Raw genomic sequence first — 27,582 nt, 5'->3', positions numbered from 1 at the left:
CGTAACATCTAGAATTGATTATTGTAATTGTCTATTCTCCGGCATTCCAAGTCAAGTTTTATACTGTTTGGAACTTGTATAAAATGCTGCTGGCTGGATTTTAACTAAAACAAGAAAGTATGAGCATATTACACTGGTATTGGCAGTTCTACCTTGGCTTCCAGTTTAGTTTTGGGTTGATTTTAAGCTTCTGCTCATAACCTACACAGCTTTACATGATCTGGTTCCCTCTTACCTGAATGATCTTCTAATTCCATATGTTCCTAGGTGGCCTCTCCGATCCCAGGACGGCGGGCTTCACACTATTCCCAAAATTTTAAAAACTAGTATTGGTGGCAGAGCTTTCAGTTACAGGGCCCCTAAATTATGGAACAATTTGCCCATTTCTGTAAGGGAAGCACCAACAGTTGCAACTTAAGGCTCAAGACACATTTTTATAATCTTAAAAAGATTGTTTTCTTTTATCATCTATGGTTTTATTGTTTCACTGATCTTGTTTTTATTTATGTTTTATCTACTTATTTATGCATTTAATTTTATTGCATTCTTGTTGTTTTATTGATCTTGTTTTTTTACTTCTGTTTTATCTATTTATTTATGTATTTACTCTCCTGCTCATGTATTTTCATTTACTGTGATTATTGTATTTCCTGCTTGTATTTTCTGTTTTAGCCATGTAGAGCGCTTTGAGACATTGCTTTTGTGAAAGGTGCTATATTAAATAAAGGTTGATTGATTTATACATATCAGAGAAAATGAAGACCAAAGTTTTTTTTATTATTATTATTTTTATGACTCTAATCAGAATTCCAGAAGATGATCTCAGTGCCTCCATTTCTAAGCAACTGATTTGCATAAAATCAGCGTTATCTCTGACGTGCTCCAATATGTTTTATAACCTCAGATGGTATTTATAGAGGAGCTGCAATAAAGGTGAGATTATGTCCTGAGCATGTCGCCTGTTTTCATTTCAACTTTGTATTGTCAGGAAACTCATGCAATAGATTATTTATTAAAACATAGACTAGTCAACAGTACTACACAGTACATACTTTACTCTACAGTCTTTACTCAAAGCGCCTAAAAATGCTTCATATTTATCCGATTTGATCTAAGGTTAAAGTGAGTTCCCTTCCAGAACCACCGCTTTGCATAAATCTGTTAGTTACTATGGACTAGTTTGGTTAACTGTAAATGACTGTGAAAGACAGAATGATTCTTGGTGATAAATCTCCCTCCCAATCTGTGAGGGCGCTGTGTAAGAGAACAAAGTGCCCTGGACTGGATGGCCTGACAATTCATTCCCAGGGTTAGGTGGAAGTCGGCCATCTAGAAAGGGGGCACAGCTGCGATACATTAAGTCATTGTGTATTGCCAGCCCTCCATTTCTTTACTGTTGTCATCAGACTTTGGATTATAAATAAAGCACCAATTCACCAGTATTTTGTTGTTTGTTACTGTCTTAAGCATTGCAACACCTCTACACCTGTACCCTGCAAACCACTTTGCCACAATGACCCATACACCTATTTAAAAAAAAGGAATCAAAACCAAATCCAACAGCACAATCCAAATCCAACAGAGTTTGCTGCAATTAATGTTCCTGCCATTATCTGCTGAATATCTTTTGGCTAAAAGCAACTTAAGTCATTTTAAGAAACTTGATTCAGTATTAAGTAAAGCACTAGGTTTCCAAGAGTTTATATACCTGGTTTCTGTTACAAGCGAACAATAATAATCTCATTCAAGATAATGATCTACCTGCCTTATCTATATTATACCTACCCCTCCCAGTTGTGTTTTTTACTGTGTCTGGTTAGGATGGCTCCATGTTCACTGGGAAAGATTTTGAGAAGTTTAACAGGTTTTTTTTTTGCATTCTAGTATCTTGTACTTGTCTCTTCTCTTTAAGAGAAGCAGGACCACCCTTACCAGAGTGCATTGTATGACTACACTTAGCAGAATACACTGCATGATTATACTTTCCAGAATATATTGCAGGACTACACTTACCAGAATTCATTGCAAGACTACGCTTACCAGAATTCAATGCATGGCTACACTTCCCAGAATACATTGCAGTTGTATACTTCCCAGAATATACTTCTGGACTACACTTAGAACATAAGAAAGTTTACAAACGAGAGGAGGCCATTCGGCCCATCTTGCTCGTTTGGTTGTTAGTAGCTTATTGATCCCAAAATCTCATCAAGCAGCTTCTTGAAGGATCCCAGGGTGTCAGCTTCAACAACATTACTGGGGAGTTGATTCCAGACCCTCACAATTCTCTGTGTAAAAAAGTGTCTCCTATTTTCTGTTCTGAATGCCCCTTTTTCTAAACTCCATTTGTGACCCCTGGTCCTTGTTTCTTTTTTCAGGCTGAAAAAGTCCCTTGGGTCGACACTGTCAATACCTTTTAGAATTTTGAATGCTTGAATTAGGTCGCCACGTAGTCTTCTTTGTTCAAGACTGAACAGATTCAATTCTTTTAGCCTGTCTGCATATGACATGCCTTTTAAGCCCGGAATAATTCTGGTCGCTCTTCTTTGCACTCTTTCTAGAGCAGCAATATCTTTTTTATAGTGAGGTGACCAGAACTGAACACAATATTCAAGATGAGGTCTTACTAGTGCATTGTACAGTTTTAACATTACTTCCCTTGATTTAAATTCAACACTTTTCACAATGTATCCGAGCATCTTGTTAGCCTTTTTTATAGCTTCCCCACATTGTCTAGATGAAGACATTTCTGAGTCAACAAAAACTCCTAGGTCTTTTTCATAGATTCCTTCTCCAATTTCAATATCTCCCATATGATATTTATAATGTACATTTTTATTTCCTGCGTGCAGTACCTTACACTTTTCTCTATTAAATGTCATTTGCCATGTGTCTGCCCAGTTCTGAATCTTGTCTAGATCATTTTGAATGACCTTTGCTGCTGCAACAGTGTTTGCCACTCCTCCTACTTTTGTGTCGTCTGCAAATTTAACAAGTTTGCTTACTATACCAGAATCTAAATCATTAATGTAGATTAGGAATAGCAGAGGACCTAATACTGATCCCTGTGGTACACCGCTGGTTACCACACTCCATTCTGAGGTTTTTCCTCTAATCAGTACTTTCTGTTTTCTACATGTTAACCACTCCCTAATCCATGTACATGCGTTTCCTTGAATCCCAACTGCGTTCAGTTTGAGAATTAATCTTTTGTGCGGGACTTTGTCAAAAGCTTTCTGGAAATCTAAATAAACCATGTCATATGCTTTGCAATTATCCATTATCGATGTTGCATCCTCAAAAAAATCAAGCAAGTTAGTTAGGCACGATCTCCCTTTCCTAAAACCATGTTGACTGTCTCCCAGTACCCTGTTACCATATAGGTAATTTTCCATTTTGGATCTTATTATAGTTTCCATAAGTTTGCATATAATAGAAGTCAGGCTTACTGGTCTGTAGTTACCTGGTTCAGTTTTGTTTCCCTTTTTGTGGATCGGTATTACGTTTGCAATTTTCCAGTCTGTCGGTACCACCCCTGTGTCAAGAGACTGCTGCATGATCTTGGTTAGCGGTTTGTAAATTACTTCTTTCATTTCTTTGAGTACTACTGGGAGGATCTCATCCGGCCCAGGGGATTTGTTTATTTTAAGAGCTCCTAGTCCCTTTAACACTTCTGCCTCAGTTATGCTAAAGTTATTTAAAACTGGATAGGAACTGGATGACATGTGGGGCATGTTGTCAGTATCTTCCTTTGTAAAAACTTGTGAAAAGTAATCATTTAACATATTTGCTATTTTTTTTTCTTCCTCTACGATTTTGCCATTTGTATCTCTTAAACATTTAATCTCCTCTTTGAATGTTCTCTTGCTGTTGTAATATTGGAAAAACATTTTGGAATTGGTTTTAGCTCCCTTAGCAATGTTCATTTCTATTTCTCTCTTGGCCTTTCTAACTTCCTTTTTGACTTGCGTTTGCAGTTCTGTGTACTCTTTCTGCGTACTTTCTTTTTGGTCCTTTTTTAATGCTCTGTAAAGTGCCTTTTTTCGCTGAATATTTTTTTTAATTGATCTATTAAACCATTTTGGCAATTTAGTTTTACATTTAGATTTGTCTACTTTAGGGATATAATTGTTTTGCGCCTCTAGTACTACATTTTTGAAGAACAACCATCCTTCTTCTGTGGGTGTTTTCTCTATTTTACTCCAATCTACTTCTGTTAGTCTCTGTTTCATACCTTCATAGTTTGCTTTTCTAAAATTGTAAACCTTAGCTTTAGTCATTACTTTTGGGGATTTAAAAAACACTTCAAATGAGACCATGTTGTGGTCTGAGTTTGCCAGTGGTTCTCTGACCTCTGTTTTAGTTATTCTATCTTCGTTATTTGAAAAGACTAAATCAAGGCATGCCTCCCCTCTAGTGGGTGCCTTCACAAATTGTGTTAGGAAGCAGTCATTTGTCATTTCCACCATTTCTATTTCATCCTTCGCGCTACCCACCGGGTTTTCCCATTTTATTTGGGGGAAGTTGAAATCCCCCATTAGTATGGCTTCTCCTTTGCTACACACATTTCTAATGTCATTGTATAACAGATTATTGTGCTCACCGTCTGAATCTGGCGGTCTATAGCATGCTCCTATTATTATGCCTTTTGAATTTTTGTCTGTTATTCTGACCCATATTGATTCGGTTTTATTTTCTTTGTCCAGGTTTAACACCTGGGCTTCAAGACTGTTTATGTATAGCGCTACCCCTCCTCCTCTTCTGTCCTGCCTGTCTTTCCTATACAGTGTATACCCACAAATATTATATTCGTCCCCATCACTCTCAGACAACCAAGTTTCAGTAACACCTATCACATCATAGTTACCTGTTAGTGCAGTAGCTTCAAGTTCTAGAATTTTGTTTCTGATACTTCTAGCATTTAGATAAATACATTTAATGGTTGTCTTACCTGAGTTGTTGTTCTTGTTTTGATGCGGTCTCCCTTCTGTTTTTTTTGTTGATTTCTCCCCCCTTCCTTTCTAGTTTAAATGCTTCCGAACCTGCTCGAGGATCTTTTCTCCGAGTAGACTAGTTCCCTTGTTATTTAAATGCAGTCCATCCCGTCTATACAGATAGTCCTCGTTGTAGAATGTGGTCCAATGATCAAGATAGGTGAAGCCTTCCCGTGTGCACCACGTCTTCAGCCATTCGTTTTGATTAATTATTTCCAGCTGTCCATATGGTCCTTTGCAAGGTGCGGGTAGTATACCGGAAAATACCACAGTTTTGGTCTTGTCTTTTAATTTCCTTCCTAGCTCTCTGAATTTGTTTTGCAGGGATTTTGGTCTGTCTCTTCCAATGTTGTTTGTACCGATGTGGACGACTACTACCGGGTCGTCTCCTGTTCGTTCTAGGAGCCTGTCCACGTTCTCAGTGATGTGCTTGACCGAGGCTCCCGGAAGGCAGCACACTGTTGTAGTAAGGGGGTCCAAACTGCGAATTGAACTTGCTGTGTTTCTCAATATGGAGTCCCCAACAATCATGACCTCCCTTCTTTTTGCTGTCTGGTCACCACTGTCAATAGGGTCCTGGATGTTGTTCCTTTCATTCTCTTGTTGTTGGTTCTGCTCATCAAAATTCTGAAGTGACTCAAATCTGTTGGTTGTTTTGATTTCTGGTGGTTGTGTTTGACGAAGTTTCTTTTTTTCCCTGCTTCTGCCTACCTGAACCCAGCTGTTCTGACCTTCTATCTCCCTGGTGGCTTTCAGTCTGTTAGGGGTGATGCAGACTTCCATGAATTGTGGGTGTGCCAGTTCCTCAAGATCCTGTTGCTGTCTCACTTCTTCCAGCTCCATTTCTAGCATACCTACTAGTTTATGCAAATCCTGGATCGTGCGGCACTTTACGCACACTTGGTTTAGCTCCGCTGGGTTTTCTCGGATTTCCAGCATCAAGCAGGTGTCACAGATTACTGGCTTGAAGACCATGTTGAGGTTTTTTTTTTTTTTTTTTGAAGTTTAGTTTCTTCTGCAGCTGTCAACCTGCTTTCAAACTGCTTCGAAACTGCTCTGTACTTTTCCACGCCTGTACTTCTCCCACTCGCTGGGAAGACTGCCTCGTTTAACTGCGTTGTTCTGCTGTGCTGTCGGCTCCTCCCCTCGCCCGTGTCTCAAAACGGCGCTGAATTTGAATCAGCTGCTCCGAGTTTCAGCTTGTTTGTTATCAGAAAAACACACGCGGCTGTTTGACTCTGAGCTGCTGCTGTGTTTCCCCAATGTCCTCTCTTTTCTGATTAAAGCAATTCAAGATGCAATTTCTCCTTTCTGCTTCGAAACTGCTCTGTACTTTTCCACGCCTGTACTTCTCCCACTCGCTGTCGCTGGGAAGACCCAGCGACAGCGAGTGGAAGCGACAGAGTGCATTGTGATTTGAGTTACAAAACCTGAACTGTTCCAAACTGTCCCACTGAACAAGGAGCTGTATGCTCTGCATATGAAGGACATGCTGCATTTAGTCCAGTTTCAAAACCAGATATTCTGACACCACTTAGTAAAGAATACCTGCGGTGGTCACACTCTGTTCTCTCTGGAAGACTGAAAAAGCTCATATTTGTTGCCTGCGACACTGTTCAGTGTCCTGAAGTTTCATGTCAGCATTTTGTAACCTACCAGTTTGGTAGATTTTATCTTCTAGCCCACTGATTCGTTGTTCATTTCCAGTTAGGTGGTGATTTTCAGTCTTCACCAGTGACTCTCACTGGAACTCAAATCTAAAATGAACTACATATTTCTGTCTTGCACTAATTTTGCTTGCAAACATGACAGAGTCACATTGGCCAAATTAAACAAACAAGGACAATAAAACAGACTGAAATAAAGTTCAAGATAATTTATCCTTTCCCAGCTACCATATACTGCAATGACTGTTATTCAATACTGAAAATATTGTACTGTGACAAAGTGCCCGCCCCTGTGTATATTATCTGTTATGTTGCATGTGGTTTGTTAAATGTTGGTGTATAGTCATTGGTACACGGGATATAAACGGGTCTGTAACACGAGTGTTTAAAATATATATTTGTATTTAGGCAGGGGATTGTACATCACTTCACGTACATTTAAAGTAGTTAATATGTGAGCACGAAGTTGCACATAATTAATTCACATGCTGGGATTCAAGTGAATAATTAATTAGTAATTGAATCCCAGTGTCACACTACTTACTTAGGACATTCAGGATCCCCCAAAGTCTCCGACTACGCCACTTGGTGGTAAGTGCCAGGACTAACTAAAAATAAATTTACAACTATCGTTAACAAAAATCAATAACCCACAATAAAAACACAAGTTCGTTAGTGATAGTTGGGATATGGACCAGTAGCAACACCAGAGAGACAGACAAGGCTTAACTCAGTTAAAACAATATTTATTAAATACTTAAAATATTGCATAAAAAGTTTAATTAAACAAAAAAAAGCAAACACCCACTGGATGGCTAGGTTGTAAAAGTATCAACACAATAGGCACCCACTAATTAGCTAGAGTGTAAAGTATCAAAAAAACAAAAAAAAAGAAAAAAGATTCCTCCGCAATGTTGCCAACACCAACAGCCTCTTCAAAGGGGAGGGAAAGGAAGGGCGGAGGAGAAGCACACTATGGTCAATAGCAGCAACCCAATCACCATGCAAGTAGGGCAATTCAAAATTTTATATATATATATATATATATATATATATATATATAAAAACCAAAAAGAAAAAACAGCAGCAAAACCCCAAAACGTAAGAACCTTACCTCCTTCACGGTAACTACTATATAATAATTAACAAAATACTAGGTTATTTGCTCTAGAATAACCTGTAACACACCTACAGAAACACCAAAGAACTAATAATAAATAAAACAAACAGCATCTACATCACTACAGTACAGTTTCCTTTTCTCTCTCTTCTCCACCAGTCACTGTTTCACACGTTTCAGGCAGGCTCCTGTATAACGTCACAATGCGTTTATAACCCAGCTTACTAACAAAACAAGCAAAACTCCTTGCCACTATACCCGAAACAATTGAAGAGCAAGAGCAATAGCAGCTGAAAGCGAAATCAACCCCAGTAAACACAGTCAGCTTCGCAGCAAAATATTTCCGATCGAGGTAAAACGTCCAACACCGCGTTTACCAAACATCCCTGCTTCAACTATCCCAAGCAAAACTGAGCTGCGCTCCTGATCTCCAGATACACTTGCCTTTTATAGTACGTGGTCCTTCCTTTTTCTGTTTCCAACCCAATTAACCTCTTCAAGTGGTGGTTAATTGCCCTACGCTAAACTACAATACATTTAAGTTATTAGTCGCAGGTTAACAATGTCACTGCACCTTCAGCATCACAGCTACAACAGCGATGTGAAAAAACAAAACAAATATTAAATTCTCAATAACAAAACAATCCATCATGAAAACGTAAATCAAATAAATAAAATCCTACAATGTGATTGTGTATACTACAACTCAAATATAAAAGTGAACAAAAAGGATTCTATAAACAACATGCACATTTACTTTATGATCCCGTAGCAGACTCAGCTGTTGGCTCGCAGCACGTAAAGAAAATAAAACACAGGTATGTCTTTCTTTTATTACCAAATTACGGTATAGTAGTGGGGTTAGTAGATAAATATAAACTACAAAGACAGAGTCGGAACATTATTTTCTTTAACTAATATATGGCATCTGACAGGGGTACTTATTCCTTTGTGTTCCTGCCTCATGCAACACTCTCTCCTGCTTTATTGCTACACAGTCCCGAGTGTGCCCATTCACATAACTTCATCCGGTACTCACTCAGTTGTTATAGCGAGCTGGGGGTCTCCCTCGATTCTCTCGCTGGGGCCTTCTCATTTCTGAAACTTCATTAACCTCTTCTTCAATAGGAGGGGCTGCCTGAACCACTGGCCCATTTCCACTACACAGCAACATCAACATGGGGTCCGTCAACTGGGGCACTAAGGCTTCAACTACTTCTCTAGGAGGATTCACCTGGGGCTGAAGGGTGCAAACCCTGAGCGGGTTCTGATGCAGCTTACAACTCGGCCCTTTACCTTCTGGTCTCACCTGATACGTCGGGGCGTCTGGTCTAACTTGTCTAATTACCACAAAGGGTTAAGCTTCCCAGCAGTCTGCCAACTTCCTGCGCTTCCGACGCCGATCAGTCCTGATCAACACTCGTTCTCCTGGTAACAAAGGGCATTTGCATTACGATAGTACCTCACCTTACTTCAGTCCGCTGCTCTTCCAGCCTGATCCCCTGCTTTCTCATAGGCCATTACCAGTCGTTCGTGATGCTGCTGAACCCACTCCTCGGTGTCACTATACCCCGAGAGTCACTTCCACTGGAAGGCATGCATTGCGTCTGAACATCAAATAAAAAGGTGTAAAGCCTGTAGAGGCATGAGCAGTGTTATTATATGCCTGGACTAAAGCTGGTAAATGTCTTACCCACTGTGTCTGTCAATCTTCTAGGGTACTCAGCAAACTCAGGAGGGTCTGATTAAACCGCTCACAGACACCATTCCCCTGTGGGTGATCAGATGTAGTACGGCTCTTCCTACAGCCATAGTATTTCCACAGCTCTGCTATTAACATGGACTCAAAATTAGAGCCTTGATCGAATGAAAACACTCTGGGCATCCAAAAGGCTGAAGAATATACTGCCATAGCACTCTCGCTGTAGTCTGAGCAGTCTGGTCCTTTGTAAGGATAGCCCAGGCGTACCTTGTAAACAAGTCAGTAGCTGTTAAAATATACTGGTATTCATCATTAGGTCCGCCCAAGCTAAGAAAGTCTAGCGCAATTATTTTTAAGGGTGCTCTAGCAACTATGGGGACAAGTGGTGCTTTACTCTCCGGCCGAGCCTTCCGCAAGGCATAACGCTCACATTCTGCTACCCACTGCAATGCCTCCTTCTCCATACCGGGCCAATAGAACCCCCGACGAAGTACAGACAGTGTCTTGTCCACCCCCAGATGCCCTGACTGAACATGGTAGGCCTTGCAACGTCGATTGCCTGCTTAGTTGGGGGACAAGAATCTGAAAATATACCTCATGGGTCCCAGAGTCTTGGAGGCGACGTACAAGCACATCATCACACATCTGCAATCTTTCCCACTGTGACAGAATCCTTACTGCAGCCACCGGCTCTCTTTTTCACTCTTCTGCTGTCGGAGCTCTTCCCTGTGCCACATACCATCGTACTTGCACCAAAACAGCATCTTGCTCTTGTAGCTCCTTCCAGCTACCTGGATCCCAACCCAGTTGCGCATCACTGCAGACAGCCTCCACAGGGGCAGATGTGCCTTCCCCACTTAAGCCGATTACATCCTGTATGTGCAATCGAGACAACACATCCGCATTCACGTTGTCCCTACCTGGGCGGTATCTGACCTCAAAGTAATAGTTTGCAAGCTGAGCTGCCCAGCGCTGCTCCGTGGCTCCTAATTTAGCACTCTGCAGATGTACCATTGGGTTATTATCAGTATAGACAACGAACTTCGACCCCCACAAATAATCCTTAAACTTTTCAGTAACTGACCATTTCAGAGCCAAGAGTTCAAGTTTAAACGAGCTGTAATTTGCATCATTTTATTCAGTGGGATGCAAACTACGGCTAACATAAGCCACTACCCATTCCTGCCCATCCTGTACTTGAGCTAGGACTGCCCCTAGCCTTCCTTTGCTAGCAACCATACAGAGGCGAAAGGGTAATGCAAAGTCAGCAAAAGCAAGTACCAGTGACTTTATAAGCTTGCCTTTCAAAACCTGAAACGCCTGCTCACAAGCGGCAGTCCAATTTACAGAGTGAGTCCGTCTCCCATCCAGCTTCTTGGTACCAGCCAAGAGTGCATTAAGTGGCCGAGCAATATCTGCAAACCCCTTAATAAAGCGGCGATAATACCCCGCAAAGCCCAAAAACGATCACACCTGTCGCACAGTACGGGTTACAACCCAATCCTTCACACTCGCCACCTTCTCAGGGTCTGGGGCTATGCCTTCTGCACTCACCACATGTCCCAAGAACTTAGCATGTTTTCGAAACAGTTGACACTTCTCTGGTCACAACTTCAAGCCATAATTAGTCAACCTTGCAAACACTGTGTTTAGATCCTGGATATGGGACTCAAAATCTGTAGAAAAGATAATCACATCATCTAAATAAACCAAAAGTTTATCCGATATTAACCCACCTAGGCAGCTTTGCATCAGACATTGAAACGTTGCAGGAGCATTACACAACCCAAACGGCATGCGCTCAAATTCAAACAGGCCCATAGGAGTGGTGAAGGCAGTTCTCTCTGTGCTGCGGGTCAACCTCCACCTGCCAATACCCACTAGCTAAATCCAGCGTCGAATAAAAGGTGGCCTTCGAGAGGTTAGTTAGCGCTTCTTCAATCTGAGGGAGGGGGTATGCGTCCTTGTGTGTCACCGCATTAAGTTTGCCGTAATCTACACAGAACCGCCAGGCTCCATCCTTCTTCCTGACCAGTGCTATCAGTGCAGCCCATGGGCTGGTACTCTCTCTAACAACCCCTGTAGTCAGCATACCTTCCAATAAACTGTATCTCCGGATACAAGGTGGGGGATATTGGTCGGTAGAGCTTGCGGATGGGGACAGCATCACTAGTGTGGATTTGGTTACGAACCAAATCAGTGTGCCCATAATCTTCCTCATGGGCAGCAAAGACACCTTTCCACTTCTGGAGGAGGTCAGACAGCCTGCCTTCTTGCTCTCTCAAAAGGCCCTCCCCCTGTAGGGTTAACACATCCATACTTTCATTAGCAGTAAAACTAATTTGCTGTACACCAACCTCTACCACCCCAGGGCTCACCTCAGTCAAGACAATGTCTTCCGATTCCCACACTTTCCAGGGCTCACAGGAAATATTAGCAATTCGCTGATATCTGTTCAAGGATACTGGGAATGGGTTAAAATTCCTCACTTGTACAGGTATACGGCTTTGTCTCACCGCTCCAATCGTCCGTGCTGCACACACCACGTCTGGCACATCAAGGGGTTCAATCAGTTTCCAGTCCATCCTCTGCAAATGAGTGGGCCTATCCCGGCTCTCACCAATAGAACGTACTGGCACCTGCCACATCTCACCTGAATGATCTTCCTCGTAAAACAAGGCTTCCCTCCGCACACAGTCAAAAATGAGGTCAGGTTCACGGCGTACCTGGCGCTTCAGCTCCTGTCGCAGGTCTCCCCCTCGTAGGCCAAGTAGGAACTAATCTCCGAGAATCCGATCACCCCGCTCAAAACTTCCAGGGTCCCGTCGCTGTAGCCGCTGGAACAGCTCCCTCAGGCGTAAAGTGAAGGCCCTCGTGGTCTCCTGGTTTCTGCTTACACTCAAAGAACAAAGATCTCAACAAAGCAAGAGAAACTTTGTCCCCATACAAATCCTCTAAATACTGAAAGATGTGATCAGTAGTAGCCCTATCTGCTCCTTCAAGTGTCCATACTTCCTGTTTAGCTTCTCCCTCCAAGGCCCCCCAAGACGAAATCACACTGCTGGGCAGCAGTCCAAACCTGGGCCATCAACATAGCCTGTATCTGAGCCTTACATTCTCTAAATCGCATATCTGATCCCATACCACCATATTTCGGGACTCAGGGGGCACCCAAAAAAAAAAACAGTGCAGCCATCCCTAATTGCCTACCTTGTACATCATCTCCATCCATGTCAGCTTCTGCCCAAACCCAACAAGTAATCACAGATCCTGCCGGCTACGCCAGGAAAGAGGCGGATGTCACACTACTTACTTAGGACACTCAGGATCCCCAAAATATAGTCGCCGACTACACCACTTGGTGGTAAGCGCCAGGACTAACTAAAAATAAATTTACCACTATAGTTAACAAAAATCAATAACCCACAATAAAAACACAAGTTCGTTAGTGATAGTTGGGATATGGACCAGTAGCAACACCACAGAGAGACAAACAATATTTATTAAATATTTAAAAAAATATTGCATAAAAAGTTTAATTAAACAAAAAAAAGCAACACCCACTGGATGGCTAGGGTTGGAAAGTATCAACACAATAGGCACCCACTAATTAGCTAGGGTGTAAAGTATAAAAAAAAAAAAAAAAAAAAAAAGAAGATTCCTCCGCAACGTTGCCAACACCAACAGCCTCTTCAAGGGGGAGGGAAAAGAAAGGCGGAGGAGAAGCACGCGATGGTCAATAGCAGCAACCCAATCACCATGCAAGCAGGGCAGGAATTCTAAATAAATATAAAAACAAAAAGAAAAAACAGCAGCAAAACCCCAAAACGTAAGAACCTTGCCTCCTTCACGGTAACTACTATATAATAATTAAAACAAAATACTAGGTTATTCGCTCTAGAATAACCTGTAACACACCTACAGAAACACCAAAGAACTAATAATAAATAAAACAAACAGCAGCAATAATAAAGTAAAACAAACAGCAGATATATCACTACAGTACAGTTTCCTTTTCTCTCTCTTCTCCACCAGTCACTGTTTCACACGTTTCAGCAGGCTCCTATAAAATGTCACAATGCGTTTATAACCCAGCTTACTAACAAAACAAGCAAAACTCCTTGCCACTATACCCGAAACCAATTGATGAGCAAGAGCAATAGCAGCTGAAAGCGAAATCAACCCCAGTAAACACAGTCAGCTTCGCAGCAAAATATTTCCAATCGAGGTAAAACGTTCAACACCGCGTTTACCAAACATCCCTGCTTCAACTATCCCAAGCAAAACTGAGCTGCGCTCCTGATCTCCGGATACACTTGCCTTTTATAGTACGTGGTCCTTCCTTTTTCTGTTTCCAATTAACCACCACTTGAAGAGGTTAATTGCTCTACACTAAACTACAATACATTTAAGTTATTAGTCGCAGGTTAACAACGTCACTGCACCTTCAGCATCACAGCTACAACAGCGATGTGAAAAAAAAATAAATAATAAATAAATAAAATTAAATTCTCAATAACAAAACAATCCATCGTGAAAACGTAAATCAAATAAATAAAATCCTACAATGTGATTGTGTATACTACAACTCAAATATAAAAGTGAACAAAAAGGATTCTATAAACAACGTGCACATTTACTTTACGATCCCGTAGCAGACTCAGCTGTTGGCTCGCAGCACGTAAAGAAAATAAAACACAGGTATGTCTTTCTTTTATTACCAAATTGCGGTATAGTAGTGGGGTTAGTAGATAAATATAAACTACAAAGAGAGAGTCGAAACATTCCTTTCTTTAACTAATATATGGCAGCTGACAAGGGTACTTATTCCTTTGTGTTCCTGCCTCCTGCAACACCAGCGCAACAGTGTATAGAGATGCACGTTTTCACATACTCGCGGTTGGGTGTTCGGTGAGTGGAGAACGGGAGAGACAGGAGAAATTATTTACAATTGCTATTGCGTGCTGGTGGGACCAGCACGATACTTGTTAATTTATCAACTCACCATACATTTTTTTAGTATTAGTCCGTTTTTGTTTGTCTGTTTATTTTGCGTGTCCTGTTTTTCTGTCTGTTTAAACTGTTTTATTTTACAATAAACCAGCGCAAGCAAGCGCCACCATCATTTCATTTCGTCCGTCTTGTTTTGTGTAATCATTTCCTGGTGCTGACGCCGCCCACTTCGGCCGTCTCTGTGACATGGACATATTTTATTTTGCCATTTGCATTTGTAATATAGTAGGTGACATACTCTGATGCTTTAATGTACGGTAATACAGTATTCCCTGCTGGCACCTAGAAATGAAAAGGTAATTTAACCATTAATCATTGTGTTTTTTTTCATTGAGTAAATGTGACTTCCATTCAGGGTCTTTTTATTTTTCTATTTTTTGGGTGTCCATATTTGGGGGTGCGACTTGAATTAAGAGGCGACTTAAATTGTTCATGTTTGTGGATCAGATGCACGAGACCAGAGCTGTTTAGGGTTATGCTGTCCTGGTCATCATTTTGCTGGCTATTCAAACCATAGTGAACAGCCCCATCTTGTGCCACATGATCAGGGTGCTAGGGACGAATAATTTGAATGTTTTTTTTTTTTGTTTGGTTTTTGTTTGGCTGCTTTTGGTCCCTTTTGTACATATGGCCATACTGCCTTTATTTTTTTCAACGTTCCCTACATGTTGAAGTTTTATTGTGCACTGTCAGATTTGAGCTGGCCTTGCTCAAATATTTTTTATAAACAACAAATAATGTTTTTTTTTTTTCTAAAAAGCGTCTCTTTTTCTGTGGTTTTGTTATCTGTATTGAACAGGGTGAGTTTCAGACTATTTCACTTTTTTTTTTTTATGAAAGCCTGGTGTGTGCACATTCATTTCATTTATGACATCTACCTGTAACCTTTATAGTTAAAGTGTTAGTGCCACAGATCTAACAATAGTAAAAAAAAAAATGGCAAAAATAGCTCGGACACTATGCATTTTATGGGAGGATGCTGTGGATGACCCGTGGATATACTTCGGTAGTAAAAAAAAAAATGGCAAAAATAGCTCGGACACTATGCATTTTATGGGAGGATGCTGTGGATGAGGCATATGAAAGGAAGAAACTTCGGTATGCTCAACTAGCTGCTGAAGTGGAACAGCTACACAGGAGTGGCTAAGGAACAAAAAGGTGAATGTCCTTGAGTGGCCCAGTCAGAGCCTCGACCTAAATCCAATCGAAAATGTGTGACATAACTTGAAGATTGCTGTCCATCAACGCTCCCCAAGAAACTTGACAGAGCTTTAACAGTTTTGTAAAGAAGAATGATCAAATATTGCCAAATCTAGGTGTGCAAAGTTGGTAGAGACCTATCCCAACAGACTCACAGCTGTAACTGCTGCCAAAAGTGCTTCCACCAAGTATTAACTCAGGGGGTGGAGACTTATCCAATTATGATCTTTCAGTTTTGTATTTTTAATATATAATTTTTTTTTCTCAATAAAAACTTTTTTCCCCTTAACAGTGTGGAGTATGGTGTGTAGATAAGTGGAAAACAATATCCATTTAAATGCATGAAACTCTGAGGCACTGACACAACAATGTAAAAAAAAAGTTCAAGGGAGTGTAGACTTTCTATAGGCACTGTATATATACATACTGATGTGCAAAAGTTTCAGACATATTGTATTTTTCTACTCTGATGCATTATGAGCATCAACAATTTACTCTAAGCCTCCACTAGCGTTTTCTACTATTATAACAACCTTGACTCACATAAAGAAGGAAACACATTGAGTGAAATAGCTCTCGTCACTTGATTTTCAAGGTGTGGTATCCAAAGCACAATCAACACGTCCAGAGTAACGTCATTTGTAATTGACAAACCCAGGACTGGAAGACCCAAAAATTATCTGTCTAACAGAGATGAGCAATACTTGAAGATAATATCCTTAAGGAATAGTAAGAAGACAAGCTTTGAATTGACAACAGAACTGGCAAAAGGCACAAGTGTCTTTGTCCATCCATTAACACTCCAAAGCACCTTTGCCCATTGTTCCATAGTCCAATTTCAGTGTTCTTGTAAATATTTTAACCTTTTAGTTTTGTTCCCCTTTCTTAACAGAGGTATTCTTACTGCAGCACATCATTTAAGTCCTGATTTCAAGATTGACACCTGTGCCTTCTGCCAGTTCTGTAAGTCAATGAAGCCCATCTATTATTCTCTCTCTCTTTTTCTCTCTCTCATCTTTTTTAGTTTCTTTTGAGATGAGCTTGTTTTTCTTCTGTTATTGTTATGTATTAATGACAGTTCAAGAAATAAAACTATTTCAATACATGCCTCTTATACTGGCATACTCTAACTTAGACAAAGAGGCTTTTTCTCGCTCTCTTCTTTTTTAGTTTCTCTTCAAGTGGAAGTGGACAATCCCTCCCAATAGAAAAGATTCTTGATGCTCGTCTGCAGCTTTTTTCTTAACATTGTATAAGCAGCCTGGCTTTTATATTGACATTATAAGATAAACACCATTACACTGAGATGAGATTTCAAAGTAGGTTTGAAGATGTCACAGTTCCCATATAAATCTTCAATAAGCTCTGTATTGCAAAGGCTGGAAGCATACAAATAATGTTTATGAATATGATGTAACCCTGCTGTCACATATGCCACAATTGTTCAGTGATGGGTGGTATGCTGACATCAGTTTTCTGATCTCAGTTACCAAGTTGTAGCACCAGTGGGAGGTGTAATCCAAGGAATTTTCAAAACGATCTTTGCAGGTTGCGATTGGTTCCTCTGAAACTGCAGTAATATGTGCAGTCCTGGACATTGATATACAAGCACCTGCCAACCGAGCAACTGCTAACACCCCTGCTATCACCCCTCTACTCAATAGAAGTCACACCTTTTTGTTCACTGCATTAACTGCACTTAGTAATCAGCACAGTGTAACCCTTTAAGGAGTGCTAAGAAAGATGTTCTTACCTCTTGTTAGCATTGTTATCATTGGTCTCCCATTTTCTTCTGTTTTCAGTTTGGAATATGCAGATGTTTTAAAGATGACACTATAGATGGAAAGCTGCTGCTGCTTCCTGCTAGCTGGTCACTTCATGTGTTGTGGTTCAAACCAGAGGTGGGCAGCACAGTGAGTGGGGATGGGCATTTTTAATAAATTGTGACCAGGGGAACACACACACAACAGGAGTAATTTATACAAAGCCTTCTGTAAGTGGAACATGGGTGTTTGGGTTTGTACTTTGCATGTTCTGGTCTCTGTGCTAAAACCTTCTCCTAAAAACTACTATTTGACAGCAACAAATTGCAAAGACAAGTATGTCTTTAAAATGAAATAATAAAAACATAACATACTTTTGATTGTTTCCTTGGTGTCTGATTGGCCCTTCTAGGATTATCTTGCAATCTTTGAAGTTGGGGATTCTGCTGTAATGTATGGACAGGTGGCAATCATTAAGGCAAGCATCAAGACAGTATGGTCCCAGGAGAGTAAATTTTGGCCAATGATTGATCAGACCTAAATGATTAATATTACATTTTGAATCAATAACAAATAAAAAGAAAACAATAACTTTGGTTATTTAGAACTTTGAAACCCATTAATGTATGGAGTGTACATACAATCATATGACGATAATGACAAACTTCAGATTTGTACATCACCCGAACAGTGAGGGTACATAAAAGTTTTATGTTGAGGGTTGTACAATGACTGTTGCGCGTCTTCGGCTTTACTGTCAATTTGCAGGTCACTTGGGTGGTCGGTCTGCCCTTGGTTAGCACGTCAAGTTCCCTCCAGGAAACAAACTGCATAACCACCACTAGGGGGCTGTCTCTTCAAACAAGATAACCTGTGGGTCCACCAATCTCTAGTTCCGCCTCTGTATACTTCATCTAATACTGAATACTGTATATTAACCAGCCCTGATCATGATATGTAAAGGGCTAATTTGCAAGGTTGAAATGACTTCTTAGTAAGTTAATAAATAATTGAATAACTACAAGTCAAATCTGCCCAGCATGATGTCATCAATATATGAATGTGTGCTTCATACAAAAGTATTTTTAGATTTCAATTTCCGTCTAGTAGTGCCTGATTAATAGATTTCACCACATGAGCTGTAGGATACCAGGCTGTGTCAGGGGGCAGCATTCTGAAGTTTCCTTTTATCAGCCTAAGGAAGTTGGATAGGAATACAAAACAAAAGGATGAAGAGTCCTGTGAAGTCAGCAGATTAGCTATGTAGATAAAAGTTTAATATGTGCAGGAAACTAAAAAAGAATTCTGCCTGGGCATGATGAGACCAGGGGACGAGACTCTTATATGCCCCAAACTCTTATGAGCACATTTTTTAAGTCTACTAATCAGCCCCTCGTTTGATATGCTGGTTACTCAATTGTTTTTTGCTTCACCATTGTGCCGGGTCAGTACATTTTTTTTGTTAGAATTCAGAAAGAGAAAGTGTAAAATGTATTAAGATCTTTACATCAAAATGACATTTTTACCATTATTTCTTAAAATAAAATCTTAAGGAAAGTTTTAGTGGAGGTTATTATAACTTATGGGGTATAAATACCCCACAATAGTTTGAATCCCATAGTAAATTTAGTTAAGTGTGACCCTTTTCTAAAAAAAAAAACATTTTTAATACCTGCTCTATGAAAACAAACAGTGGAGATACTTATAGGATTTTGATGCCATAACTACACTCACTTATTTCTATTTAAATCTATTCATTTGTTTGTGATGTCATTTAATACATAGTTTTTGACGTAACAATCTGCTGTTCCTCTCTATTTAACCCTTCAGGCATCATGGTACTATGTATCCTTTATTCTTCTGTATTATACATTATCTTATTGTATTTCTTATAAAACTACAAATTGTAGGCCATTTATGTTCTGTATTGTGTGCTTTATATCGCTTCCACTTTTGAATCTTTAAATTAAACTGCTGAGTTATTTTTTCTTCTTAGTTAGGCAGCAACTGTTTCAATGATCGTTTACAAACACAGCAAACTACTGACTGTGAAGACCTCAATAAATATGACTGTTTATTTGTTGTAATCTGTGTTTATGTTAATTACAGTTTTACATTTTTTTATAGTATTTACAAGATAAAATTGAAGGCAACAAAAAACCTATTTAATGCTGTTTCTATGTTATACAAAAAAAAAAAAAAAAAAACATTAAGATGACTAATCAATCCCCAAAGCCTTCAGCAGTGCGCATATTTATGAAAACACCTCCTTGCTTTAGTAGTTCTGCTTTGTTGTGCAAATGAAATCAAACCACACGAACTAAAATCTTGGATGTTTGTCAAAATAGTGATTGTCTAATTTATGCATGAGACTTTTCAGAAGTTATTTATGATGACTAATTAAATAACAAAGTGGTCTAACATTTTTACACTTGACTGCCTATTGTTTCTATATCACTGATTACTAAGTCAAAATTGAAATTCTCACACCTAGAGGTGTTCATGCAGATAGGTATATAAAGGGCAAATTTTGAGCTCTAATATATTTGCACACTGCTATTATATGTTATAGTCGTTCTGTGAAAATAGGAATTTGACCAAATGACTAACAATTTCGGGCTTTCGGTCAAATGCAGGTAATTTGATAGACTGCCGATAAAGGCCCTGCATTTAATTAGGCAGTCATACTACATGTAAAGGCTTGTCCCATGTGTTGCATAACAGGATATGACTTACTCTGGGTTTAAACATTTCATTTCAATGGGTAATTAACTTCAAGAAACTAGTCTGACAAAACGATTTTACTCTAACCCTTGTATCCTTCAGACAAAAGCTAGTAGGGGCCTTATTATTCCTTTATTAAAGGTGTTTAGGCAATCTGTGAAATTATAACCATCACATTGTTAATTTGGCCACCTACCTAAGCAAACAGCCTAATATATATATGACAATCACCCTGTCATGCTATATTGCTTAAATGTGTATATTTATTAACATTACTTATGGATGTATTAATGTAAATGTGTGGTTTAGGTAAGTCCGTGATTTTGTATGCATATAATACAGTTTCTAGTGCACCTGAGGCTGAATTTTTTGGACACATTATATTTTTCAAAATGTTGTTTTGTCACAAGTACAGAAATAAATGTGACCCTGTTTGAACCATCACTAGTTTTTAAAGGGGATGCCCTTGTAAATGTTTACAGCAAAAAAAGTATTGTAAATGTAATAAGCACTGCAAATGAAAGGTTTAGGTATGGGAAAAGTATGGTAAACCCCCAACATACTGTGCAAATTTGCCATGGCAAGCTAATGAGGCCTAATCTCCCCAGACACATTGAGTTTGACTCTCAAAGGTTCTTTACTACAAATCGTTATCAGCACTATGTCTTCATAACGAAAGAACGCACCAATAAATTTACCAAAACAGAAATGAACAACTCAAACTTGCAACTGTAGGGGCTTGCACGAAGTCTGAAGTTGTTATTTGTTTTAGATTTGTATTAGTATTTTTTTTATTATTCAGAATGTAAATGTGCTACAATTATTTGAATTAAAAAGCATTGAGAATCGGACCCTCTGATTCTTGAAAAATGATACTGACATGTCAACGCCATCAGCTGATGTTCTAGTCAAGCACGTGGAGATGCGGGGGAAAGCCAATCAAAAAGCCTGCATGATCCAGTTTGCATATTCTTCTTTACTATAGTACATGGGAATTTAACAATTCAATTTCCTAATAAAAACATGAATCTGTTTGCCAAAGAATAGGTCTATTAAAAAAGACCTATTAAAAAGTGCTGAGGTGTATTTTTCGTTTCATTGTCACTTTCAATTTCCAGGTGCATTTAAAGGAGCTTGTTTCTATTGTTGTCGTTAGTATTGTGCTATGAATGGCTATAAGGACCATGCAATTGAATTGTGTGTTTCTACAGAGTTATTGAACAACTTACCTGCAATTGGATCTGTTTGTGCTCCAGCGCTTGTATTTTTCCTGTAGTTTCCTTTGATTGAGTACAGCAGGGAATAACTTTGCACTGTTACACAAACCTGTTCTGGTGTGTGAGGGGGCTAGGTGGAGCGGCAAGCTAATTTACTAGACTCTTATGCCTTTTATCTCTGGAGGCCTGGGTTGAAATCTGGATCAGGTCTGTCCAAGTGAAATGAGTGATACACAACCCAAAACAATTTCCCACAATAGCCAGTCTGTGCTTAAGAGAGGCCACGGACTGAATGGCAGGCAGGGGATGCTCTCGCTCTCGCTCTCGCTCTCGCTCTCGCTCTCTCTCTCTCTCTCTCTCTCTCTCTCTCTCTCTCTCTCTCAAATTGCTGTGAGGGGAAGCACTCGTGGTAACTGATTGTATGTAGCCGGTACCATTGTCCCTCACCTTTTCAAGCACTAAATTCACAAGCAAAAATAAATAAAAAGTGCATCAATTAAGAGGAAAGTACATTTTCAAATATTATAATTAAAAATAAATGCTATATACGTAATACTGTTTATATTTCCCAAGTTGTGGTGCTAATATTGTCTTAGTGTAACAAAATAATTGTTTTTGTTTGCACCTAAAATAGGCTGTTTGTTGGCTTGTATACGCTTTGCCCTTTAAAGAAATGACCAACTAACGATGCCATTAATATTGCTACCATATAACATTAATAAAGAAATCACAAAAAACTTCACACACCATTGTGGCCAAGATGAATGGTACACGAGGGTCTTCCTTAAAAAGGGCGGAGTCGCCCGAGACAGAACGCCTGGTGGGAGTGGCTTTCCTTCCAGGCAGCTAGAGACTTGGCGGAGTGACAATCCAAAGCTGGTAGCTGGAGTTTGGAGTGTCCAACAATGAAGTAGGAAATTACAAGTGTCATTATCTGACGCCGAAGATTTAAACACGTTTATTGGACATTTAAAACAACGGGATAATTAATATTCACACCCTGAACCAACATACCGGGGATGTGTAATTTTATGCGATAATACCTGTGAGGATCGGAGTTTAACTTTACGTACCTCCTGTGTGTGGATGTTTTACGTTGGATTTCTTTGCTGCGCTTGTATTTTTTGAAGAGACTAGGCAGTTCAGCCCGCCACCTATACTTTTTATACAGTGTTTATTTGCCCTAGACTACAGTTTAAGACGAGTTTAATTGGAGTTGCAAGTTGCAGGTATGTAAAGCTTCGGTTATGTTTACGTTTTGTTCAGTTCTTGACAGAACTTTTGAAACAGTACAGTTCCTGAGTCTAGTCTAATCTTTCTGTAGCAGATTCTGTGAGTTGAAAGTCGTTTTTTAAAATGTTAGTTAGTACGCTGTTTTTTTTTTTTTTTAAGAGTTACGTATGTAATAACTTAGAAAAAAAAAGCTAGGTTAGTGAACATTATGTATTTGGTCAATGTCACGCTTTCAATGTCATTACTCATTACTGTATGTGACACAGGACAAAACAAACGTCACTTTTGTTTATTAAACTTATGTTTTGGAAAGTTCCCCATTAAAAAAAAAAAAAAAAAAAGAAAAAAAACTCTAACATTAACATTTACGTAGCAGTTAGTTGACATATACTTTTTAATAATAATTTCAATATGTGTCTTAGGAAGACATTCACAATGCTTGATAACTACAGAAAGAGTGGCGAATGACCACCTGTAGTGTCATGGTTAGCACCACCAAGCGCTTTTCACCACTCCAGGACTTTTCTAGGGGCAACATAGGCTGAATCTCACGGTTGTGTTGTTTATTTTTTAGCTTTGATTTTGAAATGCCTTGCGTGAACACGACGCGTATTGATAGTTTAGAACGGAGTTACTTGGTTCGTGTGTGTTTAACTATTCAACAACGCTACTGATGTTACTGCAACGTTAATCACGCATATTAGTACATGTGTAGAACACAATAGGAGTTTACAATATTTTAGCTCCCTACTGCAGAAAGTAGTAGTTGGAGCAAAGTTCATGCTGTTTTTTAAGGTATAGAAGCCAAACGTGACTCTGTTCAGAGGTCTTTAAATGACACTTACAAGACCATTCTTATACCAATTAGGCTACAGAAGCATTTGGGCCTGTAGACCTCCTTCAGATAAGTGATATGTTCGGAGTACTGATAGAAATCTTGAAGATACAAAAATGCATTTTCTGGTCTTTCATTGTTAGATTTAAGTCAGTTAAAAAGTCCTGTGCATTTCATTCTGGTGGCAACGTTCAGCTTTATAGGTCAGTCCAGAATTAAAGGGATTTGATCGGTGGAGTCTGGTGTAAGATTATGTCTAATACTCTGTTCTTTTACTCTTAAGGAGGCAATAGCTGAAAAACTTGTCAGCTTGACTTAGTTTAGAAGAGAGGCAAAACAAACTGTCAACATCTCCAATTTCTCAAAAGGTCTGTATTCCTTTAGAGCAGTGGTGGGCAATTCCGGTCCTGGAGGGCTGATGTCCAACCTAATTTTTGTTCCAACTGTACCCATATTTAATTAGACAGATTAAGTGCTTAGTAGAAGCTTAATTGGTCCAATTAATTCATTTTAGAGTACAGTTGGAACAAAAGCCAAGAGGGACACTGGCCCTCCAGGACTGGAATTGCCCACTCTAGCTTTAGAGGCTGGAGGCTGGTAAATAGAAGTGATTTTGTTCACCCGTTTGTCTTAAAGCTGCAGTGTATCAAATATCTAGTAGTCGCTTCTTTGACAATGGTAAAACAATACAGATACATTTCTAAACTTACAGAACTTGTCTTAACTATGTTATTAACACCACTAAAAGAACTGTCTTGAAATAATATTTCACCATGGCCTTATAAGGTAAGACCGTTTCTAAATGTTATCTTTTTTTAAATTTCACATCGTTTATAATGCAGTAGTCTCAGCAGGCTAAGAGAACACCCTTCGGGAAGCAAGCAAAGTGTTCTCTTAGCCGAAGTGTTCTTTAAAGTAGTGTTGCCCACGGGACATAAAATGCCAAGGCCAATCAATATGAATCAACAAATACAAATGTATTTATTACTTATTTCATGATGCACATGCATCAACATATGAAATTAACAAAATACGTAAAAAGCAATAGGCAAGCATATGTTAATAAACTATAATAATTAACTAACAAACTAACTGGCAAACTAAATTAACAAAACACGCCTACATATGGTAAATATGCAGCAGTGGCTCCAACAGTAACAGTGAATACGAGAATGAATTTGACCACAATGGTTATTAACACAGCACCCCTACACACGTTAAAAAAAAAAAAGAAAAAGAAAAAGTCAGTTTTGAAAAGATAGAATAAACCCTTTGAGTTTGCTGATGATGAGGTTACAAAGCAATAGCTTATCAGTTTTGAATCGGTTCGCAACAATCGCTATCAGTGCCAAAAAGGTGTTCTTTTAAGCGACGTTCCTGTTCCGGTAGGCGGAGCGTTTACAATGGGAAAATTCAGTTTTGCATCAAGGTTGTTCTCTAAGCCGAAGTGTTTTCTCAGGGGGTGTTGCTGTGCACGGAGACTACTGTACTGTCAAGCCCTGTGCTGTGGTCTCTTTTTGGATGGTGCTGAGGAACAACCTGTGTTTGTTTATTTCCTTGCTTCTTGATTTTGAGAAATCATGGAAAATGAAGACATTCCATGACATCACTGCTGCCATCTCCTCTTACAAACTGCGATCCAACTGGAGATAATTACAGTGTGCAGTTAGACTGCTTGCTGTCTGTGTAGGTTGGGAAACTGTAGCATTGGCTAGTAAATGGATTAACCTCTTGAGAAAATTGTCTTCTGTTGAACATTTTGGGAAAAGGACTACATTTCAGTTGCATACTTTTTTGGTAATTTTTTTTTTGTTTTTAATTTAGTAATCACCAATTATTTTTTATTATTTTCTCCCAATTTGACATATCCAATATTTTTTAGGATCAGCTCACCGCTACCACCCCAGTGGTGAAAATGAACACACACTGTGCCATCAGCCGACAGCTTTTTTTCACACTGCAGACTCACCATGCAGCTAACCAGGGGTACAGCGTCAGCCCGCAGACGCCCAGCCAGACTACAGGGGTCGCTGGTGTGTGGTGAGCCGAGGACACCCTGGCCGACCTAAATCCCCCCCCCCCCCCCCCCCCCCCGGGTGGCGCTCGGCCAATTGTGTGCTGCCCCCTGGGAGCTCCCGTCTACAGTTGGCAATAGAATAGCCTGGACTCGAACCGGCGACCTCCAGGCTATAGGGCGCATCCTGCACTCCACTCGGAGTGCCTTTACCAGATGCAGCTTTTGGGTGCCCTTAAGTTGCGTACTTTAAACTGTTTGTGCTTTCAAGGATTGTGGTGCCCAAGGTTCCGACCCCCCCTGCTTTCCCCATATTAAAGACTAACCTGGTACGCATGAGTCTGAAATACTTATCAACTTATTCATGTAGTTCCACCCATAACTATTAAAACACTCAGTAGTCATTTTACAAAATTAGAACCACTAAATAATACAATTATAGAACCCAAGTGCACTGTTAAGTTTAAAGAACAGCTTTAAATTCTCTTTACATTTGCCTGGTCATAACCTCAAATAAAAGGTGCTGGCACATCTGTTATATAGTGTTCAGATCAGTAATTAAATTGCCCCCCTCCCACTTTCTGAAAGGCAGAACTTCACATCCTATTTAAACACGTCAAGAGTCTGACACCTGCAAGTCCAGCAGTTTCACTGCATGCTTTGGTTTTCCAAAAAAGGTTAATGGGTTTTTGTTGCATTCTTATTTCTGCAGACTCCTTGCTGTTTGGGTCTTCAGTTCAGGATCTCCCGGAATTAGCTGCTGAAGCACACAGATTCTCTCTGGAGATAAACCTGGGATATCTCTTGATTTTAGCAGCTCACTAGAAGACCAAGAAGTATCCTGAAAACAGGCCTTCATTATTAATTTACACTATGCTTTTGGAGAACAGGAGTTCAAAGCATTGTTTTTAATTGAACAATTTTAATTTCAGTTTAATCTCACATACTTCACATTTCTTGGATGTTAATTTGCCAAATATTGGTTGTAGTTAGTTAGTGCATGATTTGATAATTCTGGCGGTCCCCATGGCACTCTGACGGATTATTGTGGTACTGCTACTCACAAGGACAGTGTGGATTGTAACCATGGGAAAAGAACAGGAGCTCTTCCAAGCAGTGAAGCATGGGGACATGCAGACTGCACAAAAGCTTCTGGCAAAGATCAAAACCAATCGCAACAGTGAGTAAACATTTCTTTACGATTTGCTAATCGTTCATTTAAATCTGCAGTGCCTAATTATGGTATCATGTAAAACATGACCGACGGTTTACCTCCTTATTCTATACTTTATGTTTGTCTACTCTTATTGGCTTACCATTTTGTGTATATACTCCAAAAGGTTCAATAATTTCCAGTGGGTTTTATTGCTATGATATGCTAATGGCGATTTTAAATGCTCCTATTCTAAATTGATTCAGTCCAGGGCCCCTCTCAAACTGACACTGCCAGGATTTTGGTGCTGACATAAATCAGGGTGATACTGGGAGACTGCAAACTTCCAGCCGAGATGCTGGCTTCGAACCCAAAAGGCATAAGAGACCTGTTAAGGACTGACACACTGTGCCATGATCCTGGTATTGAACTAATCTCACCCTAAAGCTTGTGTTTGATCAAACAGTTGAAATACATTTGTTCTTTAGTATTTTTTAATAGCCTCTTAATTTTGATACCGTTGTTGCTTGTTTTGTTGCAGTACGAGGTGCAGAGAGTACTGTGAAGTAGCGTGAGGCTTATGAGAAATCTGTTCTATGGATTCTCTTTAAATTGCTTTCCTTTGCTTATCATGAGGCACTAATTAGGCCACTGCTGACAAGTCGAAACTTTTCCTTTAATGCAGACCGTTTCTAATTTACTCAAACAGTCTTGGTGTAGAATAATTTACAAAAACAGGCGTCAGCCGCTAGCTGATTGTGCATTTACTGTAGATTGAGGAAGCTTACCTAGCAATTATACAGCTATACTGCAGACACACAGACATACATCACACACAACATTGACACCCCTTTTCCAATTAGGATGAAACTTGGTAAAGGCATTCTTAGCAACATAATCCTGGGATAGAAGGCTTTTGCATGTTGATGTGCATCACATTTATATTT

At 39.6% G+C, this 27,582-nt stretch overlaps 1 protein-coding gene across 1 annotated transcript in view; it reads left to right on the top strand.

The window, feature by feature from the left end:
• Positions 1 to 22,259: 22,259 nt before the first annotated feature.
• Positions 22,260 to 27,582, top strand: part of LOC121295735 (caskin-2-like) — a 118,264-nt gene continuing 112,941 nt past the window's right edge. The window contains 2 exon segments of the mRNA XM_041220734.1: positions 22,260 to 22,629; positions 26,195 to 26,662. Of these exon segments, the coding sequence (XP_041076668.1) occupies positions 26,569 to 26,662 (94 nt within the window). The 5' untranslated portion in view covers positions 22,260 to 22,629; positions 26,195 to 26,568.

The sequence above is a fragment of the Polyodon spathula genome, chromosome 20 (assembly GCF_017654505.1).
Source record: "Polyodon spathula isolate WHYD16114869_AA chromosome 20, ASM1765450v1, whole genome shotgun sequence".
NCBI lineage: Eukaryota > Metazoa > Chordata > Actinopteri > Acipenseriformes > Polyodontidae > Polyodon > Polyodon spathula.
Note: the sequence above shows the minus strand (reverse complement) of the source record. Positions and strands in the feature narration are given on the sequence as shown.